At 46.3% G+C, this 20843-nt stretch overlaps 2 protein-coding genes across 22 annotated transcripts in view; one reads left to right on the top strand and one right to left on the bottom strand.

The window, feature by feature from the left end:
* Window positions 1-10371, bottom strand: part of SZT2 (SZT2 subunit of KICSTOR complex) — a 60786-nt gene extending 50415 nt beyond the window's left edge. For 12 of the 19 annotated variants that reach the window (XR_005933635.1, XR_005933636.1, XM_041127559.1 and 9 more), the window contains exons 1-9: window positions 10233-10328; window positions 9948-10073; window positions 9601-9774; window positions 9085-9255; window positions 7058-7189; window positions 4830-4989; window positions 4279-4385; window positions 3817-4087; window positions 2636-2806 (exon numbers count right to left, since the gene is read on the bottom strand). Coding sequence is in view for 17 of the 19 variants with exons in the window: in XM_041127559.1 (XP_040983493.1) it covers window positions 2636-2806; window positions 3817-4087; window positions 4279-4385; window positions 4830-4989; window positions 7058-7189; window positions 9085-9255; window positions 9601-9774; window positions 9948-10073; window positions 10233-10322 (1402 nt within the window). In the remaining 2 variants the exon portion in view is untranslated. Of the gene's footprint in view, window positions 1-2635; window positions 2807-2950; window positions 2975-3816; window positions 4088-4278; window positions 4386-4829; window positions 4990-7057; window positions 7190-9084; window positions 9256-9600; window positions 9775-9947; window positions 10074-10232 lie in introns of those variants that run through there. The other 7 variants (XM_041127570.1, XM_030031941.2, XM_041127576.1 and 4 more) reach the window with 4 other exon arrangements.
* Window positions 10357-20843, top strand: MED8 (mediator complex subunit 8). 3 transcript variants are annotated; one of them, XM_030031948.2, is made up of 7 exons: window positions 10357-10450; window positions 13203-13321; window positions 14540-14684; window positions 15362-15502; window positions 15925-16006; window positions 17059-17307; window positions 20363-20843. In XM_030031948.2, exons 1-7 carry the CDS (start codon window positions 10445-10447, stop codon window positions 20425-20427), a joined length of 807 nt encoding a protein of 268 aa, XP_029887808.1. In that variant the 5' UTR covers window positions 10357-10444; the 3' UTR covers window positions 20428-20843. The 3 variants fall into 3 exon arrangements, with proteins under 3 accessions (XP_029887808.1, XP_029887809.1, XP_040983512.1); XM_030031949.2 differs by lacking the exon at window positions 10357-10450 and adding an exon at window positions 10591-10966; XM_041127578.1 differs by lacking the exon at window positions 10357-10450 and adding an exon at window positions 10591-12167.

Genomic DNA, 20843 nt, shown 5'->3' with positions numbered 1-20843 from the left:
GCATAGAAAATACACACTGTATTTTTGACAGCTCAGACATTTAATTTTTAAATTCCTTCTAAAAAAACTCCATCAAAATACACAGAAAGCATTTCTGGCTCAGGGAGCCCCTGAGCTGCAAAGAGCTAGAGAAAGCTCAAAGGGAAAAAAAAAGGAAAGGAGAAATGAGGTATTGTGTATATTTACCCTATTCTTGCTCCTCCCTGTGCACCTGCCTATAGCTTCTCACCACAGAAGGTAATTCTGATCCAGTGCAGCTGCTCTTCTGCTCTCGTAAAAATGGAAGACCAATCCATTTAGCATTCCAAGGGCTAAAAGGCAGCAGGAAGATACCTAGAGGGCATGGTGAACTTGTGGTGATATTTCTGATACACTCCTCAAGAGTCCAGGAATTTGCTGCTTTATGATATCCTGAGCCAGAGGTTGTAGCTACACTTTTGTGCAAAAAGGTACAACATGAACTTGTCTGATTGCTTTTTGAATGATTCACACCCGCTACCTCTTCCAGCATCTCTATATAGGGCTTCAGAGTCACCAAGAGCATTTCACCATTGCTGCCAGATTAAAGAAAGGCTCTTTCTCCAGCACTGTCCAAGCTGTAAATGAACTGGTGCACAGAAGGATAAAAGACAATACTGAGCCCAGCTTGGACAGGAACTGACTTGTCAGACTGTTTCATAGACATTCCTAGACAAGGAGAGTGCAATAGACCTAATCTGCCTGGATATAAGGGAAGTATCTCATGCCACACCTACAGGAGATTAGGGAAAGCAACCTGCAGACATTACTAGAAGAGCTGTCTCAATGGGAACCTTAGCAGATTCTTACTTTTAATAGGAAACTCCTGAAACAAGAAATTAGGGATATTCCTGGAAGACCAACTTTAGAAATTATCCTATCTAATATGATCGTTAGCAACCTTCCCAAAAAAGCTGGTTTAGATCCATTCAGTTTGTAAGAAGCATCAAGCCAAAAGAACTGCAATTCCCAGTCATCACACAGGAATAGCGGGCTAGACTGAGATGAACTTAAGAGTACCATTATGTGAAGAATAGCACATTTAGAGACTACTAAACAAATAAACAAAAACCAATAAAACACCCCTAAGGACTCATCAGTTGGAAGCAAAGGTGTGTGAAAGATGCAGGGATTTCTGGACTAACAATGCAATGCAAGCATGGAGAAAGCTCATGTGATTCCTGGTCTATCAGATATGGTATTTTACTTCAGAAGCAGGGAAGTATTAGCATTACTGAACCAGGCACTGATAAAACCACATTTGCAACACTTATCAACTGTTTCAAGAAATATGAGACCAAACTGTGAAAATCAAACAGTCGAGGGGAAAAAAAAAAAGTGCCATTAAGAAGAATAAACAGAAGAGAAAGCCTGCCCTTACAAAAAGAGGCTGAAACATTGGCTTGCTTAACCTGCCAAAAGGGAGGTTACGGGGAGAAAGGCATTGTTCTTAAATACATTTGTGCAATGCCAGAGAAGCAGGATAAACTTAATTAACGATAATAAAGTCACACAGGTCTAATTTGATCTGAGTGAGTTTAGAAAGGAAGCTAGAGAAAGAGCAATGAAGCTCTGGGACAATCTTCCAAGCAGAGTAGTGGCATAAGATACTTAAATGCTTTTAAGGCAGACCACAGTAAATTCATAGAAGACATCATATGGCAAGTTTGGAACAATTTTGGAGTTATATCACAGACTTTGATTTTCTGATATAAAACATATTCTGTGTGCTAATATCCCCAAAAGAATAGTGAAGACACTGGATCACCATGTGTTGTACATGTTTATGCTGTGTTTTAAGAATCCCATCCTCCAGGCTTTCTGCCGATCATTGTGACGGTCAAGAATAAATTCTTCTCTTGCTTGCAATTCATAACTTGCATTTGGATTTTTTTAACCTCCCCTTCAGTTAAAGCACTACCACTAGTCACAGCTGGAGATGGAAAGTTAGGCAGGGTTTACTGGCACTTCTTGGGATACTCAAACCCCTCAAGGTCCCTAGTCAGCAGCTAGTTCCCACACTCCAGGTGCCATGATCTCTAGCAAGTCAGATGAGAGAACAGGACCACTGGATGGTTTTATGTTCTTGTAGTATTGGTCATGGTCCTGACTGATCTGGTATTTTCACCTACCAATATCCTCATTTCCCCCAATTTCTTCCTTTGGAAGACTGCAGTTTGGAGGCATTAAATCTGTTGTACCAAAGGGCTCGACTTTGTGTTAGTATTTTGGAGTGCATCTGACAAAGGACTAGAAAGGGATGAAAAACGGAGAAATATAGAGGAAATCTCAGAAAAGTAAAAAACCCCAAGTTCTGTCACCAGGTTGCCTGCAATTGTGGGAACTCATTTCCAAGATACAGAGGGTCACAGTCTGTCTGTCCCTTCCCAGGCACTTATAGACACAGAGGATGAGCCTGGCAAGTGCACTACTGCACAACAATATTGGACAGTCCTGCATCAGGAAATTATTCATGAAAACAAACTTATTTGGAGAAAATGGCTCCTTCCTCCACAATACCAGCCACTCTACTGAGATGGCAGACCCTGCACTTTCCTCTAAACAGTTGAGAACAGAGTCCTATCTGAGCCTCCAGCCCCCAACGCAGCACAGTCACCTTTTGTGATGTTGACCTCACGGATGCTGTAGCCCTCGCGCAGCCGGACTGAGACAATGCTCACGAGGTCAGCATGCACCTCCTTCTCTGTGTGCTTCTTCCTCCTCATCGCCAGAGCAGGATTGCTGCTTGCAGACACCAGATGCTCATTGAACAGTCTGTGCTGGGACACTGCAAATGGCAGAGATGGGGTTTGTAAGGGATCAACTCCCCTGCTGCTCATCCTACAGCAACAGCCCTCCCAAAGTGCTTTACAAAAGCTGCCAGGAACACTCGCTGGCCTGAAGAACAGTACATCCTTCAAGCACCACTTACACCCACTCCTGATTCTGCAACGCAGCAAACAGGTTCACTAGCGTCAAGAGGCCTGGGAGAGGGGCAGGGTGGGGTGCCAAGCCTTGCTTCCTCTGGGACAGCCTTTGTCACAAGGCACGCACTGGAGTTACACATTTAGCCTAGACAGGCAGAAACTGCACAGCTGTTGCAACAGTCGCACAGCAAGCTTTTGGGCTTTACCCCTTTCCCTGGAAAACGTTGAATTCCCACGTGCTTTCTAAAAGGTATCAGGATGTGGAAGCCTTGAGTTTAAACCACTAACACCTGATCTTTTTAAGATTCAACATTTCCAAGTCCCAGGCCAGCTCTCTTCAAACTTGTCACTGTATATGGCTTCTGCTGCCAAGTTACAGAAAGCGCAGATGGTACCAGTTTATCGCCAGGGCATGAAAGGGTGTTGCCATGTTTTACTGGTAACTAATCTCTCCTGGCATACTCTCAGTCACTAACATTCACAAAATAAGAACAACCAAGAGAGACATTTGAGACGGTTGTCAGGGGTCTAGTTTTTCGATCCAAACTGCCATCTGCAAGCCCGATTAGGACAAGCTCTCCAGAACGTCCCCATCTGCAAGCTAGCCAGTGTGCAGAAAGGTCGGACGAGAGCTTCTCACCCCCTCCAAGTTCCAACACAGCGGGCCTAACTGCAGTTTGCTGAGTGAAGTCCACAAAAAGGGGAACGCTGCAAAACGGGACATTAGTTTTTCCTGATCCACCCAATTCCTGGAACCAGGAGGGGAGTCACAGATGAGGCTGCATGGCCCAATAGTGCCCAGAGCCTACAAGAAGCATGGCCCAGAGGGGACAAGGGAGAGCATCAGCATAATAAAGCCTGGGGGAGTCACCCCAAAGACAGGTGCTGTAAGACATCCATCTGCTGGAAGGAAGACATGCAGGTTCCTCACCGCAGTAGTATTCTGGATTCAGGGACTCCCCAGTACGCAGAAAGGAGTATAGCAGAAATGCCTTGTGATACACATTCAGATCCAGGCTCAGGGGATCCAGCTCAGGGCACGTGGAGAGGTAAGCACCAAAAGTGGCCATGGCAATGAATTTCATCAGTTCCACATTGGGAACGTGGCCAAAGCTGCAATCGTACGAGTAGACACCGCCCACCTACAGGATGGATGAAGAAGATACTTGAAAGAGTACAGCAGTGCTGAGGACAAGGCAGAGGACTGGTACAGGCCTCAAACAGGCAGCGAAGTCTCCCCTTCCCCTCTGGAGGTCAATGCCACCGACAGCAACCCACCTTCCTCCCTCTGGCAGGCAGCAGCCCCCACACTCCCTGCTAATGGCAGACATACCTGTACAAAGGAGCAGGCCACTGTGCCACTGCGGAGCTGGTTGAGTAAAGTCTCGCACACAGCCACATCAGGGACACTAGTCACACCATCCGTAATTATTATTATACCTGTAAACAAGGCAGTATCTTAGTGCACCTTCCATCTCAACCAGCTACCACCCTCCCAGTATATCTACCAGAGAAAATTTAGGCAGGGCAAAAGTAGAAAGGAAAACCCTGGCGTTGGTTTAGAGCTTTTCAGGCACTCTGGTGCTGGCAAACTTCCCAACTAGATACAGCAAAACACTGAGGCAGGGCACAGCTCTGCACACCCTGGGCTGTCCTGAGCAAGTGTCACAGCTGTCCTTCCTCACAAACACCCTAATGCTGACACATGGCATGTGGCGCAGTGTTGTTCTCCCCATTCCCACCACCACAATTTGCCCACAGAGTGCAGAGTAAAAGCTGCTGTTGAAATTTCATCCCCTATAAAATTAATCTCAGCCTAAAGCAGGAGGAATACAACCCTTTGCAAACACCTAGGCAAACCTTAACCCAGAGGATGAAGCCAACCTGCGCTGGAGTTGGAGGGCAGCAGCTGCAGCGCTAGGATCCCCTGCCGGACCATGCTGACAAGGCCAACATCGGCAGTGACAACAGACACGCTGGGCTTCCTCCCAGATGACTCCTGCACGTCACTAGGGCTCTCTTGGCTCAGGGGTGACAAATCCACCTGGAAAAGTAAAAAAAAACCCACAAGGCCCCATGGGGCAGACTTCAGCCTAGCTCTAGTTCTCACTCTCCCAAGCAGCCTTCAGTCTAGCAGCCCCATGGTACCACAGCCCTGGAGCACTTCAGCAGACTCCACTTCTAGCTTTAATTTCCAGATGTTATCAGAGTCCTGGTCACTTAGGCCCCTTAGAACAGCTGGGCAAGGCTGCTCGGGGGTGAAGGAAGGGGACAACATGCCCAGAGCTTTATTATAAACTGATTTCTCACAGAAGGGGAAAGATGAGACACTTTGGGGTCACTTAAGCTCCTCTGCAGAGCAAAGCAGTTCCCACTTAAAGAGATGGTGAATAACTCTTCTTCTCCTTGTCATTTAGTAGAAGCTGCAGCTATTCAGCAGCTACTCAAGTAAAGCCCAGAAACGCTGGGGAGGCAGACAGCTGTGTCTCACTTATGAAGCACTGCAGCAGAGGGGGTAAGAAGCCTCGTAAGGACAAAGTCTAGCGCCTATACACTTAACTCTGTTCAAACAGCACTCGTTATGCAACACTGATATAAGCAAATGCAGGTAGGCTTCTCCTGCATCTTCTATGAAAAATATCCCCCAGGCAAAGACTAAAATTTGTATAATTACACTGGTGAGGAACCTACTGCATTCATAATCACCTCATCTCCAGAAAGCTCTGGCAGTTCAACCCTGTAATAAACTATTGCTTCATTTTTACTGCTAATACAGAGAATGGGTGAGACCCTTCCCTGCAAACCTAAGGATGATTGGAGCTGGGAAAAGAAAATTAGAACTAACTAAACTTTTATTCTGCACAAATGGGAGCAGTCTGTGGCTGTGAGCAAAAAACCTGACTATCCATCACTTTAATTTGCCAGATGCCTAAATTCAGACACCTGTTGACAATGATACAGCTAATACAACTTCAAAAGTAAAAAAAGTTTCAGTCCCTGCCCTTCCCCTGGGGCCTCCCACCTCCACCCCACAGCCTGTGGCAGGACTTGCCAGTCCCTCTGGCCTCCTAGCGCGTCTCTTTCCCCCATTTGCATGGAAGAAGTTATAGGGTAGTTTAGCACGAGAGAAATAATGCAGCAAGCAGGAATGAATACAAGGCACTACAAAAACACCAGCTGGACACACTGGTAAAGGTATTTACTTCCTGCAATCTTCTTTCTGTTCCAGGACTGACAGTCATAGCATTCAAAGATATAAATTTCAGCTAGAATATGAGATTTGTAGCACTTCAGATATACAACTGCAATAGATCACCAGTAGCCTCTTGCTCATCTGATTTTGAGACTTTTTTTTTCTTTTTGCCAAACTTTAATAACTAATGCTAAATAAGGACTAAATAACCTCAGCCAGGCCAATAATGCCTTTGCAGGAAGCGTGCCCATAGATACAATTGTGACTGCCACGTGAACATGGTGGTATCACAATGTAACCTTCCCATTCTTCATTTCCAAGATCAGGAGAGATGATCTTGATGAGAAATCCATAGACATTCTGAATCCCTACAGGGTCTCACTTTTAATTTCATCCTAATTTCAGCTGTATTTTATCATGCTATCAATAACTTGCTGATACCTATATCCATGGCTACTAACCAGTATCTGCCACAGATTTTAAGGGGTATTAGAAACCACACCGGCTATTTATTCAGTTTCATGGTCAGTTTTCATGGTAACAAAGAAATATTTTCATTCAAGAAACATAACAAGGGCCAAGGGGATATTCAGAGCTGTTTACAGATTAATTATACAGACATAATCACCTCTTCCACCATCTTCTTCAGAGAGAAAGCATATCCTACAGTTTGTCCCGTGATGTACAAGAAGTCAGCTGCTTTATTGCACAATAATCTTGGGGAAGGTAACCATTCTCATCAGTCCTTCCTCAGTGTTCACGTCTCATTACTGGATCCCACAAAGTTATCTTACAAACTCCCTAGCTGTTCCTTCTCCAGACCTATCCCACTGTACCTCTTGCCACCCCACCCCAGAGCAGCCTCAGAGTACAAACCTCCAGGGAGCCAAGAGATGGCAACCACCTCTGCCCTCCTTACCTGCGGTTTGGGTTCATACTGTTGCTGGAGCATCTCTGCCACTTTGTTCTCAAAGGCACATAGCTGTGTGTAAACTTGGTGCAGAAAGGCCTCTCGCTTCGTCTCATCCAGCTGACAACCCTGGAATAGTACCTGGCCCAAGGACACACACAAGTCATCAAGTTAACATTTTATACTACCAGCCCCCAAAACAGTACACAGAAACACCGTTCTGCACGATGAAGTTCAGACACATCCCTGACAAAGTACAGGTACACCACAGGCCTCTTCTCACTATTCCTGCTCAGGGCCAACTGCCTGCAAGCAATGGTGTCTTGTGCCATCTGCAGTGCACTCTGCAGCAGATGCTCACATCACTCTTTGGGAAATCTCCTTCTTGGGCCAGAAATTTCTACTTCATTTGCCTGCTTCCACAGTAAGCAGTTGTCTGGAGAAAGCAATGTGGGATCCTTGTTAGAAGCCATTAACTCCAGTCTGATGTTTCTAAGGAAGGCCTGTTTGTTCTAATCTAACCCACGTATAGACTGATCCAGTTATCTTCCAGTAAGTGGCTGGATAAAGGAACAGCAAATTGAAATAAAGAAAAGAAAAAATTAGACTGGACATTACAAAAGAGGCTGAGCGATGTGACAGAGTGAGCCTGCCACCACAGAAACTCCCCAAGCTGATAGGCATGACACTTTACAGAGGCCACCATTGCACAGACAATCCCTGTCCACAACCAGGATGCAAAGAAGATGCAATGTGTGGACAAAGAACTCAACAGATGGGTCAGATGCTGTATGTTATCCACATTCCCTAAACCTCAGATGGGCAAGACCCAATAGTGACATAGGAAAAGTAAATTATTACAATATAGACAGGCTTTCCTGGATGAGTGATACACATACATGCCTTTTCCTCCATAAAAGGAACATAAAGCTTATCCAGTTGTACCCAGAGATTACAGTTCCTGGCCTCATACAATAAATGGGTCTTTAGAGAGATCCAAAGAAGAAAAATGTAGCAACTTCAGATTGCTCAATTTAGCACTTTAAATAGTGAAGATACTGAGGCAAAGCATGATGGTGTCTGCAGGATAACTGGACAAGATGACACACAAAACATCACCGGCAAATGGAGAAATTCCTGCTACATTTACTTTGGTACAACCTAAGAATGGACCAAAGAGAGGGCCACGCTCTTCAAGCACTATACAGACCATTAAAGGCTGCAGCCTTGCAGCTGCAGGCTTGGGCACAGCCGGGCTGAGGAGACAGAGGGAGGGAACAAGCATAGACTAACAGGTTCCTCCTGTTACCCCCCACTTTCCCTGGTATTAGCAAAGGGATGAAATACACCATTAGAAATGTGCAAATAATGTGAAAACACTGTGAGAGGTGGAAGGGATCAAGGATAAACTTCAAAAAACACACTGGCACCATAAACCAGATTTCAGTTTAATAAACAGACCTGTCCTGGCTCAAGTAAAATCTCACTGATAATCTCAATACTGGGGCCAGCTGCTCTCTCCAGCAAGGAGAAACATATTCATACCAGTGCAAAAAGAGAGCAAGGTTTGTAGGAAGAGGCAATTATCTTTGAATAAACTACTGCTACACAGTTGGAGCAGGCAGACAAGCTTTTGGGCACACCAGCTCTTCTTGAATGCTTCAAGCTAATTATAACAGGCCCAGAAGAATTAGTCAACAGAAATTTTAAAAAAATACCAACAAAACAACAACAAGCACACATTCGACATGAGTGAAATATTCCCTGTGGCCCAATTCTGAGACCATGCCCGCGGGCGGTGTTCTCTGCTAGGCCCTGCTCCCCCAGGGGAAGCCTCTGCTTCCTGCCCAGAAAGAAGTTGCTCACATCCACTTCCCCACCGCACCAGGCTGCACATTTTAATGAGACAAGCCTGCAGCACCGCAGGTAACAGAGCCCAGCTACCACATGCCCCTGCTTTCCTCTGTGTTCAGGGGAAGCCCGCACAGTGAGCTGCTCACGCGCTGAGCCGTGCCAGGGGAGAGATTGAACTTTACCTGATGGGACTGCAGGCCAATGATGGAGGAATATGCCTGGATGGTGACAAAGATCTCTGGCTGGTAGATAATGTCTGAACCAGGGATACGAAAGGGTCTTAACAATCCCACCAAGCATCGGGAAAGGGCATGAAACACTTCATCAAAAATTATCTCCCCTGTTGAGTCATCCTACAGAAACAGAGAAAGGGAACAGCTTTTTCATCTTCTAGGAGTTTCAGTCTCATTGCTGGTTCCCCCATCGTGCAGAGCCAACAGCAAAGATCCTCCTACAATGGCAGGTGGATTAAAATGACAGTTCCCCATAAACAAAAGTCATACATTGAGCATTCAGCAGAGAAAGAGGATCTGCCATTAAGCTGCCCAGCTAGGAGCACTGCATGCCTTCCTCCTGGGAAAAGCAAGACTCCTGCAAAAGTTAAGACTAACACAGAGAGGAATAAGCCTTCTCAGCAAACAGAAACAGGTCCAGCCTTTTAACGCACAACACCCCAAAGAGGCAGTTTCCGCACTTACCACAATCCCCGTGGAAGGGCTCAGATCAAGTTCAATCACAAAGCGGTACTGGCGGGCCAGGAAGGTGACCCGTGTAGAGGGCACAAGGAGATAGGGCCTGGGCTGGACGGGCTCGTCCGGCTGCCACCCATTAGGCAGGATGCTGAGAACATCAAGTTCGTTTTCCGACTTTACCTACAAGAACAAGTAAACGGTACGTGAATGAACGTCAAGCCAAGCCAAAGGAAGAATCAGAGAAAGGAACCGGGTTAAAATCTTCTGCAGGGTCCAGCTGCTCCTGAGTGGCGCAGAACCAGCTTGCCACACCAGGCCGTGGTGACACCATCCAGCCCCGGGCACCGACTCACCAGCTCCGGCTCGGGCACAGCCCAGATGACCTGATGGAGTCTGCTGAGGACCCAGGCGAGGCGCACGTTGCGGGAGATGCGATAGTCTTTCTTCATCAGGAGGAAGACGTGCCCGGCCTCCTCCACCTGCGGCGGGAGCACAGCGGCCCAGGTCACCCCGGGGCTCGGCGGGCACCCCGGCAGGGCACCCCGGCCGGCCGCCCACCCCCAGCCTGCTTCGGCCCCGCACCCCTCGCCGTCCCTCACAGGCCAGGCCAGGCCAGCCCCACCGCGGCTGCCCCTCACCTCGCTCCTGCCCCCGGCTCCCCCCTCCCCAACTCGGCCGGACCCCCGGCCCGCTCCCACCTCCGCGTCGGGTCTCTCGGCGGCCGCCATGTCCGGCGCGGCCCCGCCCCGCGCCCTCTGACCCCCGCCCTAGCGCCCGCCCGTCCCCGCCCCTCGCGGCGGGCGGCTGACCCGGAAGTGCTGCTCTCCCGTGGCAACGGGGCGGCGCCGCCATGCAGGTGAGGGGCGCCGGGGCCGGGGCCGGGCCGGGGCTGAGCGCGGCTGCGGCCCCTCCGGGAGGCAGCGGGGCGCGGGCCGGGCCGGGCCGGGGAGGCGCTGCAGGCCTGCCCGGGCCGCCGTCGGGGCCTTGCCGCGGGCGGGAGGCCAGCGGGGCCGCTCCGTGGCCGGGCCGGGCCCTGCGGTTCGTTGCCTCCTGCCACGGACACCCCGAGCTCCACTGGGCTCGGCCTGAGGCGGTGGCCAGCGCTGCTGCCGCCTTTGGCCCGGCCCTGGCGGGGGCTGCGGCCTCCAAGCGGCCATCCCCGCGCCGGCTGCGGCGGTGATTCCTGTCTGCTCCCCAGGGGGCAAACCCACCCCGGGCTGAAGCGGCCCGGGTGGGAGACCGAGCTCGTCCTCGAGCAGCTGGTGCGATGCTTTCCTCTGCAACAACCTCCCCTTGCTGCAGGGCTGTAGGGTGAGCGTGTGTAGGGGTATCTGAGTGCGCCTCTCCCTCTCAGCCCTTGCTGCAGCCCTTGGTAAGAGTCGTCAAACCAAAGGTCCGCCTACCCGGCAGCCTGGCTTTGCTACTAGCCAAGAAGCCCATGCCCAAAAGAAGTTGTGAGAGCAAAATAAGCTACTGATGTCGTTCTGTATAAACTATTGCTAGCACATCCCTTGTGTTTAGTAGTCTTGAATTTTCATTGATGGAAGAAGGATCTAGCTACTTTTTGAAGCGCTGTGAATTTTTAGCATCCGTGATGTCCAATGGAAAAGAGTTGCAGAGGTTAATGACAGGTTAATGGGCTGTAAAGATCCACCTGCTTCGGTTTGTTTGAAACCGCTACCTGCTGGCTTCATGCAAGTCTCACGGTTGTCCTACCGGAAAAGAAAGTGAAAATGGATTGTGCTGCAATTCCTCATCTGTAGGGTTTGTTATATTGTCTTTCCTTGTTTCAACCACTCGCACATACTGGTCTCTTTTCTGTTTTTAACTGCTGCGTCTATGGAACTGATGAATATTCTTGATCATCCTTGTTGCCTTTATTTGTACATATTCCTACTATATCCATTTGCAGCTGAAGGGACAAGAGTTGACACATAATATTTGAGATGCAAATGAGGCGTGCACTTATACGATGACATAATGATGCTTAGTTTTCTGTTGCTTTCCTAATAAATCCTATTACCACTTTTACTTCCTTGACTGCTTCTTCAGCCTTGGGCAGATGTTTTCATGGGTTACCCTTAGATAATCCCGAGATCTTGTTTGTGAGTGATAACGTTATCAGCTCAGAGAATGTCATTGTGTACAGAAAGTCAGGATTGTTTGGGTGGTTTTTTTTCCCTTTGTTTTGCCATGTGCGTTGCTTTACATTTACCCACTCTGAATTTCACCTTTACCTCACAGTTGCTCCATATCAGGAGGTTCTTCAGCAACCCCTCCCACAAGCCCTATCTCTGCTACCTCAGGGCAATTTAGTATTGCTTACTTCTTAAAGCACTGCTTGAATATAGCATATGCCTGTGAGAGGCACAGCATTCCTTGGAAACACCGGTCAGTCTTATTGCATGCATGCTTTGCAGTGCTTACATCTGCTTCCAGCATTTAATGGCTTTGGAAAGAGCCTACGAAGAAGGAGGCTTGGAGTACGCTGCTACCGCAAGAGCAATGCGTGTGCAATAGGATTTCATTCAGCCTCTTGAGGACTTCTTGGATAAGCACAGGCAACGGGCCAGGTGAATTGTCGTTGGGTGCATATGCCTGGCAACCCTGCAGTAAAACACTGGCTACCAGCCCAACTTGTAATAGAGTCTTTAGTTAATCTTCTTGCACAAACACAGTGCACACAAACAGTTGTAGACTCATTTCGTAATTGCACAGGAACTGACTAGTCCCATCACAACATGGAGGAGAGTGCTTTTATCTCGAGGTGGAACACCCAGCAATCTGCTCTGTGAATGCCCTCCATGGACTGGGGATGAAATTTTAACAAAGTTGACTCATCCGTTTCTTCTAAGGTGGTTAAGTGAAGTGAAGTCCGATCAGTGATTACTAAAAAAAGCCTTTATAGTATTGTCAGACTATAAATAAAATAGAATAATCTTGTGTTCTCGTGAACATGGAAGATACCTGATAATCTCTCCAGTGAAACTCACACTGGTCCAGTGTATTTAAACAGAACAAACAACCCAAGAGCAAGCGTGCCAACAGCCTGAGTCACTTTATCTGCTTTCCCAATCAGCATTCCCTTTCTATTATTTGATTGCTTTGTCCCACCCTCCTCATGGATTATTATTGTCCAGTTCTCGACTTACATGAGCAGTTCATTAGGGTTGGGACTTTAATTATATTTTGCGCAATACTCTAGTATGAATAAGTTAGAAGAGATAAGATTCTAGAGGGTTTTTGCAAGAGCCAAGGGTATGCCTTGGTGTCTTGGGCAACAGAGTCCCTGTCCTGACACTTTGTCTGTCACCATCCTCCCTTACCCAGGGATGTCAGTGGAAAAGGTAATTTAAACAACGTAATCCAGAGCAAAAGGCAGGAAGTAATGTGTGCATGTGTTTTTGGTATGTGTGGTCTCTGTCACTCAGGGTCTCCCACAGCTGGTAAGGCACAAGTAGAATAGGAGCTGCCAGTTTCTTTAGCAGCTGGAAGTGGCACTTGGGCAGGAAGAAAGTAAAAAACAAGGTGAACGGCAGAAACTGGAGTCTTTAGGCCATGGATGTAAGCTTTGTGCTCATCCCTTGTCTTTCTTGCCTTTTTTTTAGAGAGAGGAGAAGCAGTTGGAGCTGACCCTGGAGGCTCTCATCAGTCAGGTGGCTGACCTGAAGAACTCCTTGGTCAGTTTCATCTACAAGCTGGAGAATGAGTATGACCGACTCACATGGTAAGGTGTCTCACAGAGCTGGGGGTACTGTCAATCACTGCTGAAGCTCGTCCAGACTCGGCTCAAATGACCACAAAATATAAATAAAAAACATTAGCCTATTGTCAGTAGGTTTAAATTTGCTTTTCACATTTCTGCTGGAGGAACCACTACACATCTTCCACCAGAAAAACAGGTGAAATCCACTAGACTTGCATCTGCAGTGACTGGAAGCTTCTTGGACAAACTATCTTAGAGACCCACATACACCGTAAAATGAGCAATGGTTCTTTCTGCATTTCTTGACCTTTCTGGCTTTTTCTGGATCTGGTATAAACCGGGCTTGTGTTTTGCTGGTTCTGCATGTTTTACCAGACAGTTTGAGAGACTTGCAAGGTGGCATTCTCTTCCTGATGGAGCATAAAGATGTTATACAGCTTAATAAACTGTACAATATCTTAGACAGTGTCTGCCATTGCAGCAAAGCTTCACAGGCAGTTAGCATTTATAGTTAATGTTGCAGAAGGCAGGAGAGGTGATGAATCCCCCAGAGAGAGGAAGTTGAAGGGGACCTCCTTGACAAGATTATCAGTTATTTTTCTTTGTTATTGCTTAGTCTCGATAGCCAAGCTGTAAATATTGTCTCTCCTGGCTGTACTGCTTAGGAGTTAAACTGTTTCTCAGACCTTGCTCTAGAATTGCACTGGGAGAGTTAGTGATAAGGAAAGCACTGCATCTGTGTATGTTACTGAAGTCCCAAACAACTGCCACTTCCAGTGGTACTGCTTGTAATGTCCTTGAGCTATTTGCAGTAGGGACTGGGATTTGTCCACACCTGCACATTCAGCCCTAGGTTTTACTGCTTACTGTCTGGACTAGACTGATTTGAGGGGTAATAATGTTATTTCCTCACTTCTCAGCCATCTGAGTGAAGAATAGGTAAAAGCCATCTGTGGCATCCCTTTCCATGTTCTGTCCTCTTTATTATGGCCTCAAGTTGCGGCAAGGGAGATTTAGGTTAGATAGTAGGAAAAATTTCTTTACTGAGAGCGTTGTCAGACATTGGAATAGGCTGCCCAGGGAAGTGGTTGAGTCACCATCCCTGGAGGTATTCAAAAAGCGAGTAGACAGGGTACTCCAGAACATGGTTTAGTGGGCATGGATGATGGTTGGACTCGATGATCTTGAAGGTCTTTTCCAACATAAATGATTCTATGATTCTATGATTTGCTTTCCCAGGCCTTCAGTTCTGGACAGCTTTGCATTGCTCTCAGGGCAGCTGAACACCTTGAATAAAGTGCTAAAGCATGAGAAGACCCCACTGTTGCGAAACCAGGTTATCATACCCCTAGTGCTGTCTCCAGACCGCGATGAGGAGATCATGGTAAGAAACTTCCCTCTGAGTGTTGGCCCTGGAGTATCGGAAAGTGCTTGTGTATCTGCTCCAGCTTTCCATTCCTTGTGTTTGGCATTCCTCAGCTCTGGGTGTAGAGAAAGAAAAGGTGATGAGTAGCTCTGCCTGGGAGCTGCTTTGCTGGGGGGCTTTCACCTACAAACACTTGCACTGGATACACTTTACAGGAGGTTTTCCTGTTCATAAATGTGTTATTTTCATGATGTTGGGGCTGAAAGATACAGTGTCTTGTGTAACTGGGAGGTCTCCTTGCAAGCTCCTGGTATTCTCTGCTGTAGCTGTGCTGTTTCTGTCAGACATCTGCATCTAGATGTGCACTGTTTGTCATCTGACCAACATGGTTTGTGTTACAGAACCTCCAGCATGCATGAGCAACATTTATTCTCTGCTTGAGTGAGAAAATATTTTAACTGATCATGGCCATGCTGGTAGGATTGCACTGTAGACCCCCATGGGTTTCTCTGACTAAACAGGCACAGTGCAAATTCTTAGACAAATTGTTGAAACTTCCTAATGCTCCCCAGATCAAGGTTTCCCCGCAGCATGCTACTAGCCTTGTTCCAGCACCATGGCCTGTGCTCTGTTCTGGAGCTGTCTGAGTGCTGGGCTGGAGGAGGCTCTGAGTATGGATTGTCCCACTATTGCAGCGGCAGACAGAGGGACGTGTGCCAGTGTTCAGCCATGAGGTAGTGCCTGACCATCTTCGAACTAAGCCTGACCCTGAGGTAGAAGAGCAGGAGAAGCAGCTCATCACAGATGCAGCTCGAATTAGCCCTGATGTGGCACAGGTAGGTGAAGAAGAGTTTGATACTTCTGCCTCTTAGTCCTAGGGTACAAGATGCCCTTTAACTCTGCTTCCTTCACCCTTCCATCTGACAGTTTTCTTTTTTGCTGTGTCCTTTTCTGTCCGAGATTTCTCCAGCGGCCCCTAGCTGAGGTTTGGTTTCCTCCACAGTTTCACAAACCAAGGGTATCCAGCCTGCTGGCTGTTCACAGAGGGTGACATCAGATCAGGCAGAGAAAGGCAAAGGCTATCCCAGCCCCATAGTACCCTCCTGCATGCATTAGCACTGAGCTCTCTAGGCTCTGCTACCAAAATGCTTATGTTTGGTTACACAGACCCTGGGAAGAGAAAGCTTGTTCATTTACCTTGCTGACTTGTACTGAGTTGGAGGTATCCTGGTGGTTTCTGATGGTTTTCATTTTGCAGAAACAGATCCAAAGTCTGAACAAAATGTGCTCAAATCTGCTGGAGAAAATCAGTAAGGAGGAGCGTGAATCTGAAAGTGGAGGTATGTCACTGAGGTAGAAGTGGGGTACAAAGTCCAAGCAGCAGGCTTGAGAGAGTAGTGGCAAAATAGGTAAATCAGAGAGCCTGAAGCATGGGAAATGCAGATGAGCAGCACAGACAACAGCATTCCAGAAGATGCAAGATTGGCTGTCCTGGAGCCCCCTAATTTGAAAAAGGGTCCTGTGGGTGTGATATGTTCTGCTTGTGTGACCTATCGATGACAGGAAGGTCATTCCAACCCTTTGCCATATCCCCCTTCAAGGAGCTGGTAAGTATTTACCAAGAAAACATCCCAGTCAACTTGGATTAATAAAAATAGCAGTGAAAATGCAGTAGCAGTGAATGGGAAACCCCTTAGCTATGTTCTGAATGAGTCCACAACATGTTTGTTGGCAGGCTTTTGCGTGACGTCCTCTAGATGATGGCTGCTTCAGACTCATGGTCAACCTTTTCAGGTTCTGACTCTGATGCTGGACATCCTTATTTTATTGGTCTCTGCCATCAGCTGTTCACTATTCCTGGGAGTGCTATGCACAACTCTCAAAGGTTGCGGGGTTTGGGGGGTTTTCTTGTCATCTTTGACACAGATAGTGTAAGCAAGGACCCAAGCACAGGTTCTGTCTGGTTTCTGGGATTAATAGTATAACTGGGCAGGTGTGTGGTAGAAGAACTTGCAGACACCATGCTGCTCATGAGCCTCCAAAAGGGGATGTTGCCATTGTTTATCTAAAACACAGTGCTTGTTACCTGCCATAGGATTCGGCTTGGAAGAGCCTTTAGTGGGAACATTCTCATTGGCATGGAGGAGTTGGCTCCCTCTATCCTCCTTCCCTGAGCAGTATATGCCCTGCTCTCAGTGGAGAAGCTCTTGGATCACCACCATCCCTGGATTTTGCAGCTTCTTTGACCCTGCTGAGACTCTTGTAGGACAGCTTGTTAGAAACTGATCTCTATTACCTGCACCAAAATAGCAGAAAAGTAAATTCAGGACCAGCTATGCTACTTTTTAGATTTGATTGCTAAAATGCTCCAGAATCACTTCTTTTTCTACAGGTTTACGACAGAACAAGCAGACTTTCAACCCTGCAGATACCAATGCGCTGGTAGCAGCTGTGGCCTTTGGGAAAGGACTGTCAAACCGGAGACCGCCTGGCTCTGGAGGATCTGTCCAGTCAGGCCAACCTGGAGCTGGTGCCATCATTGCAGGTGCTTCAGGCATGCAGCAGGTCCCAATGTCAGGTGCACCAGCTCAGCAGCAGCCAATGCTGCCAGGAGTGCAGATGGCACAAGCAGGACAGCCAGGTAAATAAGTTGCATATTGGAGAGCAATTGAAATGCAGGGAGCAAGAAAGACAAATGCCGATGTAGAGATTCTTTCACAGCCACCCTTTAGATATAACTGAGTAAGAGGTTGCTTTCTGGCCTTAATAACATGAGTCAGGTTGTAACAGTGGAGTAGTACCTGCTTAAAATTGGCTCAAAGTTAGAAATGGATCCCAGCCATCCAGCTTCAGCTTCTTAACTCACACTGCAATACCATTTTAATAATAGACTTAGTGAACATAGGAATCAATATAGAGGGAGATCACAGTGTAGTTTTGGAGGGATCTATGCTCGGGGTTTTGTTGTCAAATTTAAGTTGTAGGTAGGTAAAAAAGTGGAAAAGTTCGATGATAATGAGTTATTTAAGGTACGAAAAAAACAAAAGTTGTCTGTAAAGAGTCACAGAAAGATTTCATATACCAAGTGACTTCACTTAATAATAGTAGATTACATTTGTATTAAACATAAAGTGAAACACATAGGCATAGCAATTGGACTTTACAAAGCACCTGGACTCTAACCCAGTTACTTCTATTAGGGAAATAGATACATGATACAGTAGTTCTGTAAAGACATTAATTGGATGTTCAGTTGGGGCAAAAATACTAGAAAAGGAACAGAGAAACAGAGGATATCATTAGGCCATTGTATAAATCCATTGGGCACCCACAGCTGCAACATTATGTGCAGTTCTGATCTCTTCTCTGCTACTGGGGGTAGCTTTAGGGTAGGGTGAAGAAAGTATAGAAGCCTATAAAATCCCAAATTGTATACAGCAGGTGAGAGGGGAATGATTGTTCATTGTTTCCCATGATACAGAAGGATTGATGAAAGTGCACCAATGAAAATATCAGCTTGTAGATTCAGAACAAAAGGGAGATACTTTTCTGAATACTAAATAATTACATTGTAGAGCACATTGCCAAGTGTGTGATAGGTAGATAAAGTTTATATGAGATGGAAAAGTAAGTAAGTAGGTAAATTTCTGGATGAAAAATCAGTCAACAGCTAATCCTGAAGATTCCAGCTCTGACTCCCAAGTCCCTGAGCCTCAATGTGTTAGAAGCAGAGGGGGCATTCTGCAGAGGTATCACTGCAGGCTTGCCCTGTTCTGGTATTCCTCCTTAAGTGTCCTCTGCTCTCAGGAATGGGTTTGGCCTCGGGGACCTACAGGCCTAACCCTGTACTGTCATTCCTATGTTCACATTAATTGAGATTTTGGGTATCGGATATCCTAATTGGTGTTTTCTTGCCTGTATAATGACTGTTGTTCAGAAATGAACTTGAGCAACAATATTAATCCTAAGTTAATTATGTATTTATGTAAGAGAAAGTAATTTCCACTGTGATTTGGAAACAAAGAAGGCCCCTGTGATTTCTGGCTGCATGCCCACAAACACTGTCTCCAGCATGGGAGGACAGTCACTTCTGTAAATCAAGGAGCGTGCGCTGGTAGCAAGAGCACTTGTCCAGCCTATGTTACTGGGAAGTTCCCTTTTGATAAGAGCAGTTCTACTGGGTTTCACCAAAGGTCAGTCCCACTATCCTGCTTTTGATGGTGCCCATTGGCGAGGCTAAAAGAATATAGGAACAAAGTATATCCTGACAGCAGTTGTTGTTTAGGGATTTTAAGCCAGAGTTTGGTTTGAGACCAGCGGGTATAGCAGCCATCAATTTATGCAGTTCCTTTCTGAATTACAATTTTGATTTCTACAACACCTATGGCAATATGTCCCACAGCTTTATTGCATGTTTTGCTTAAAAAATTTTCCTTTTTATGTTTAAATCTTTTGCCTTATAATTTTATTGCATGTTTCCTTTTTAGCCATGTTGTGAGAAACGGCAAATGGTCATTCCTCAGTTACTTTCCCCATACTAGTTTTCATTTTCTGGAAGTCTGTCATGTCCTCCTCCCTTTGTCCATTTTTTTTTTTCCCTAGCTAATGAGTCCTATTCTGTTTAATATGTCTTTGTGTGAAAATTATAATGTATCTTGGACCATCCTTGTCACTCTTACCTGCACCTTTTCTGTTTGTTTTCAAGACTGGGAACACCAGAACCACTCACAGTATTCCAAATGTGGGTGAACCATACAGTCCTATTCACTCTTTCTTTTGGAGTAATGTCTAACTGTATTTGTCTACTGATTGTTAGCACTGAAGTGATATCAGATTGCCTGCCAGTTCATTGCAGGCAATGACCCATTTTGGATATGTTTGAGAAAGTTTAATAATCTTTATTCTTTAGCCATTTGCTCATAAAATCTTTTCTTGTCCTGCTGCACTACAGTTTTAATTTTCAGAAGCTGTCCTTTTTTTCTGTTCTAATTTGAACACACATTCCACTTTCTGAAGGAGTGTTCTTTGAATATCCCTCTGTGCTGCTCTTTAATCACTGTCTTTTTGTTTATTTTTCTGATCATCTTAGTTTTGTCTAGCACTGTACACTTATTGTAAACTGCTAGTACAGTGTCTTTGAACTCACTCCCATGTGTGATTGTATCAGCAAAGAGTAATAATGCCCAAGAGGTGGATGTAGTTAAGAGAAATTAAGGGATCTGAGAGAGGCTTAGTAATTGAAATATACGGTCTGACTATAAATAATGCTACATGGAAGGGGATACAGGCTCTTGTGTTTGCCTCTCTGAAATGGAAGTGGAAATCAGTCTGGGTACTTCTGTGAGTGCTGCTGCCGGCAACTTCTGTGAGACTGAACAAGTCCCATACTCCTGTAGGAGCCTCCTGACAAAGAGTAGGGCTTGTTTAAGATAGAACAAGGATAGAATTTGAGGGGATAGCAGGGGGACATAGGAATTGTCAAGGAGATTTCTCAACAGAGAGAGATGCCAATTTGTAGAAGAAATTGATTGTGTGGGGTCAGAAGCTGGAAGATGCTGTAGCAGGTAAGCCTAGTGTGGTACCTGGAGTGGAACAGAAAAAGCCCAGACAGGGCTGTTGTGAGTCTTGCATGCTCCCGAGCAAATGACCTCTCATATAGCCAATTTTGCACCGGTTTTTCTTTTTTCTCTCTTCAGGAAAAATGCCAAGTGGCATAAAAACAAACATCAAATCTGCCTCAATGCATCCATATCAGAGATGAGCTGAGATGAACCAGACCCAGGGAACAGCAGTTACCAGCATTGTTCCTGCTGCAGCCACCATACCTGGATTCCTTCTAAGATTTCCGAGTCCCTTCACATATCCGCACACCATATCCAGGGAGATAGGGGTTATGAGGCCCTTCCCTGTGCTTTATTTAGTGCTGGGTGGCTGTGTGGAGCTGCTAGTGGCCATGTCTCCTGGACACAAGTACTTCTCTGTTCAGTCAGAGCAGAGGACTTTGCTTCTGTTATTGATCCCATCTTCTTCAGGTCTGGCCTGGAGGATAACTACCTTTTCCTGATACAGAACCTGAAGAGCTGCATGGAGCACTCTGCTCCCTGTTTCTGCTTGTTCACTTGGGATGTTCTTTCTTTACTCCCTCTTGTTGAATAAAGACCTTGCTATGCACACTGA

This window comes from Aquila chrysaetos, chromosome 12 (assembly GCF_900496995.4).
Source record: "Aquila chrysaetos chrysaetos chromosome 12, bAquChr1.4, whole genome shotgun sequence".
Lineage (NCBI taxonomy): Eukaryota > Metazoa > Chordata > Aves > Accipitriformes > Accipitridae > Aquila > Aquila chrysaetos.
This window is presented reverse-complemented; position numbering and strand designations above follow the sequence as displayed.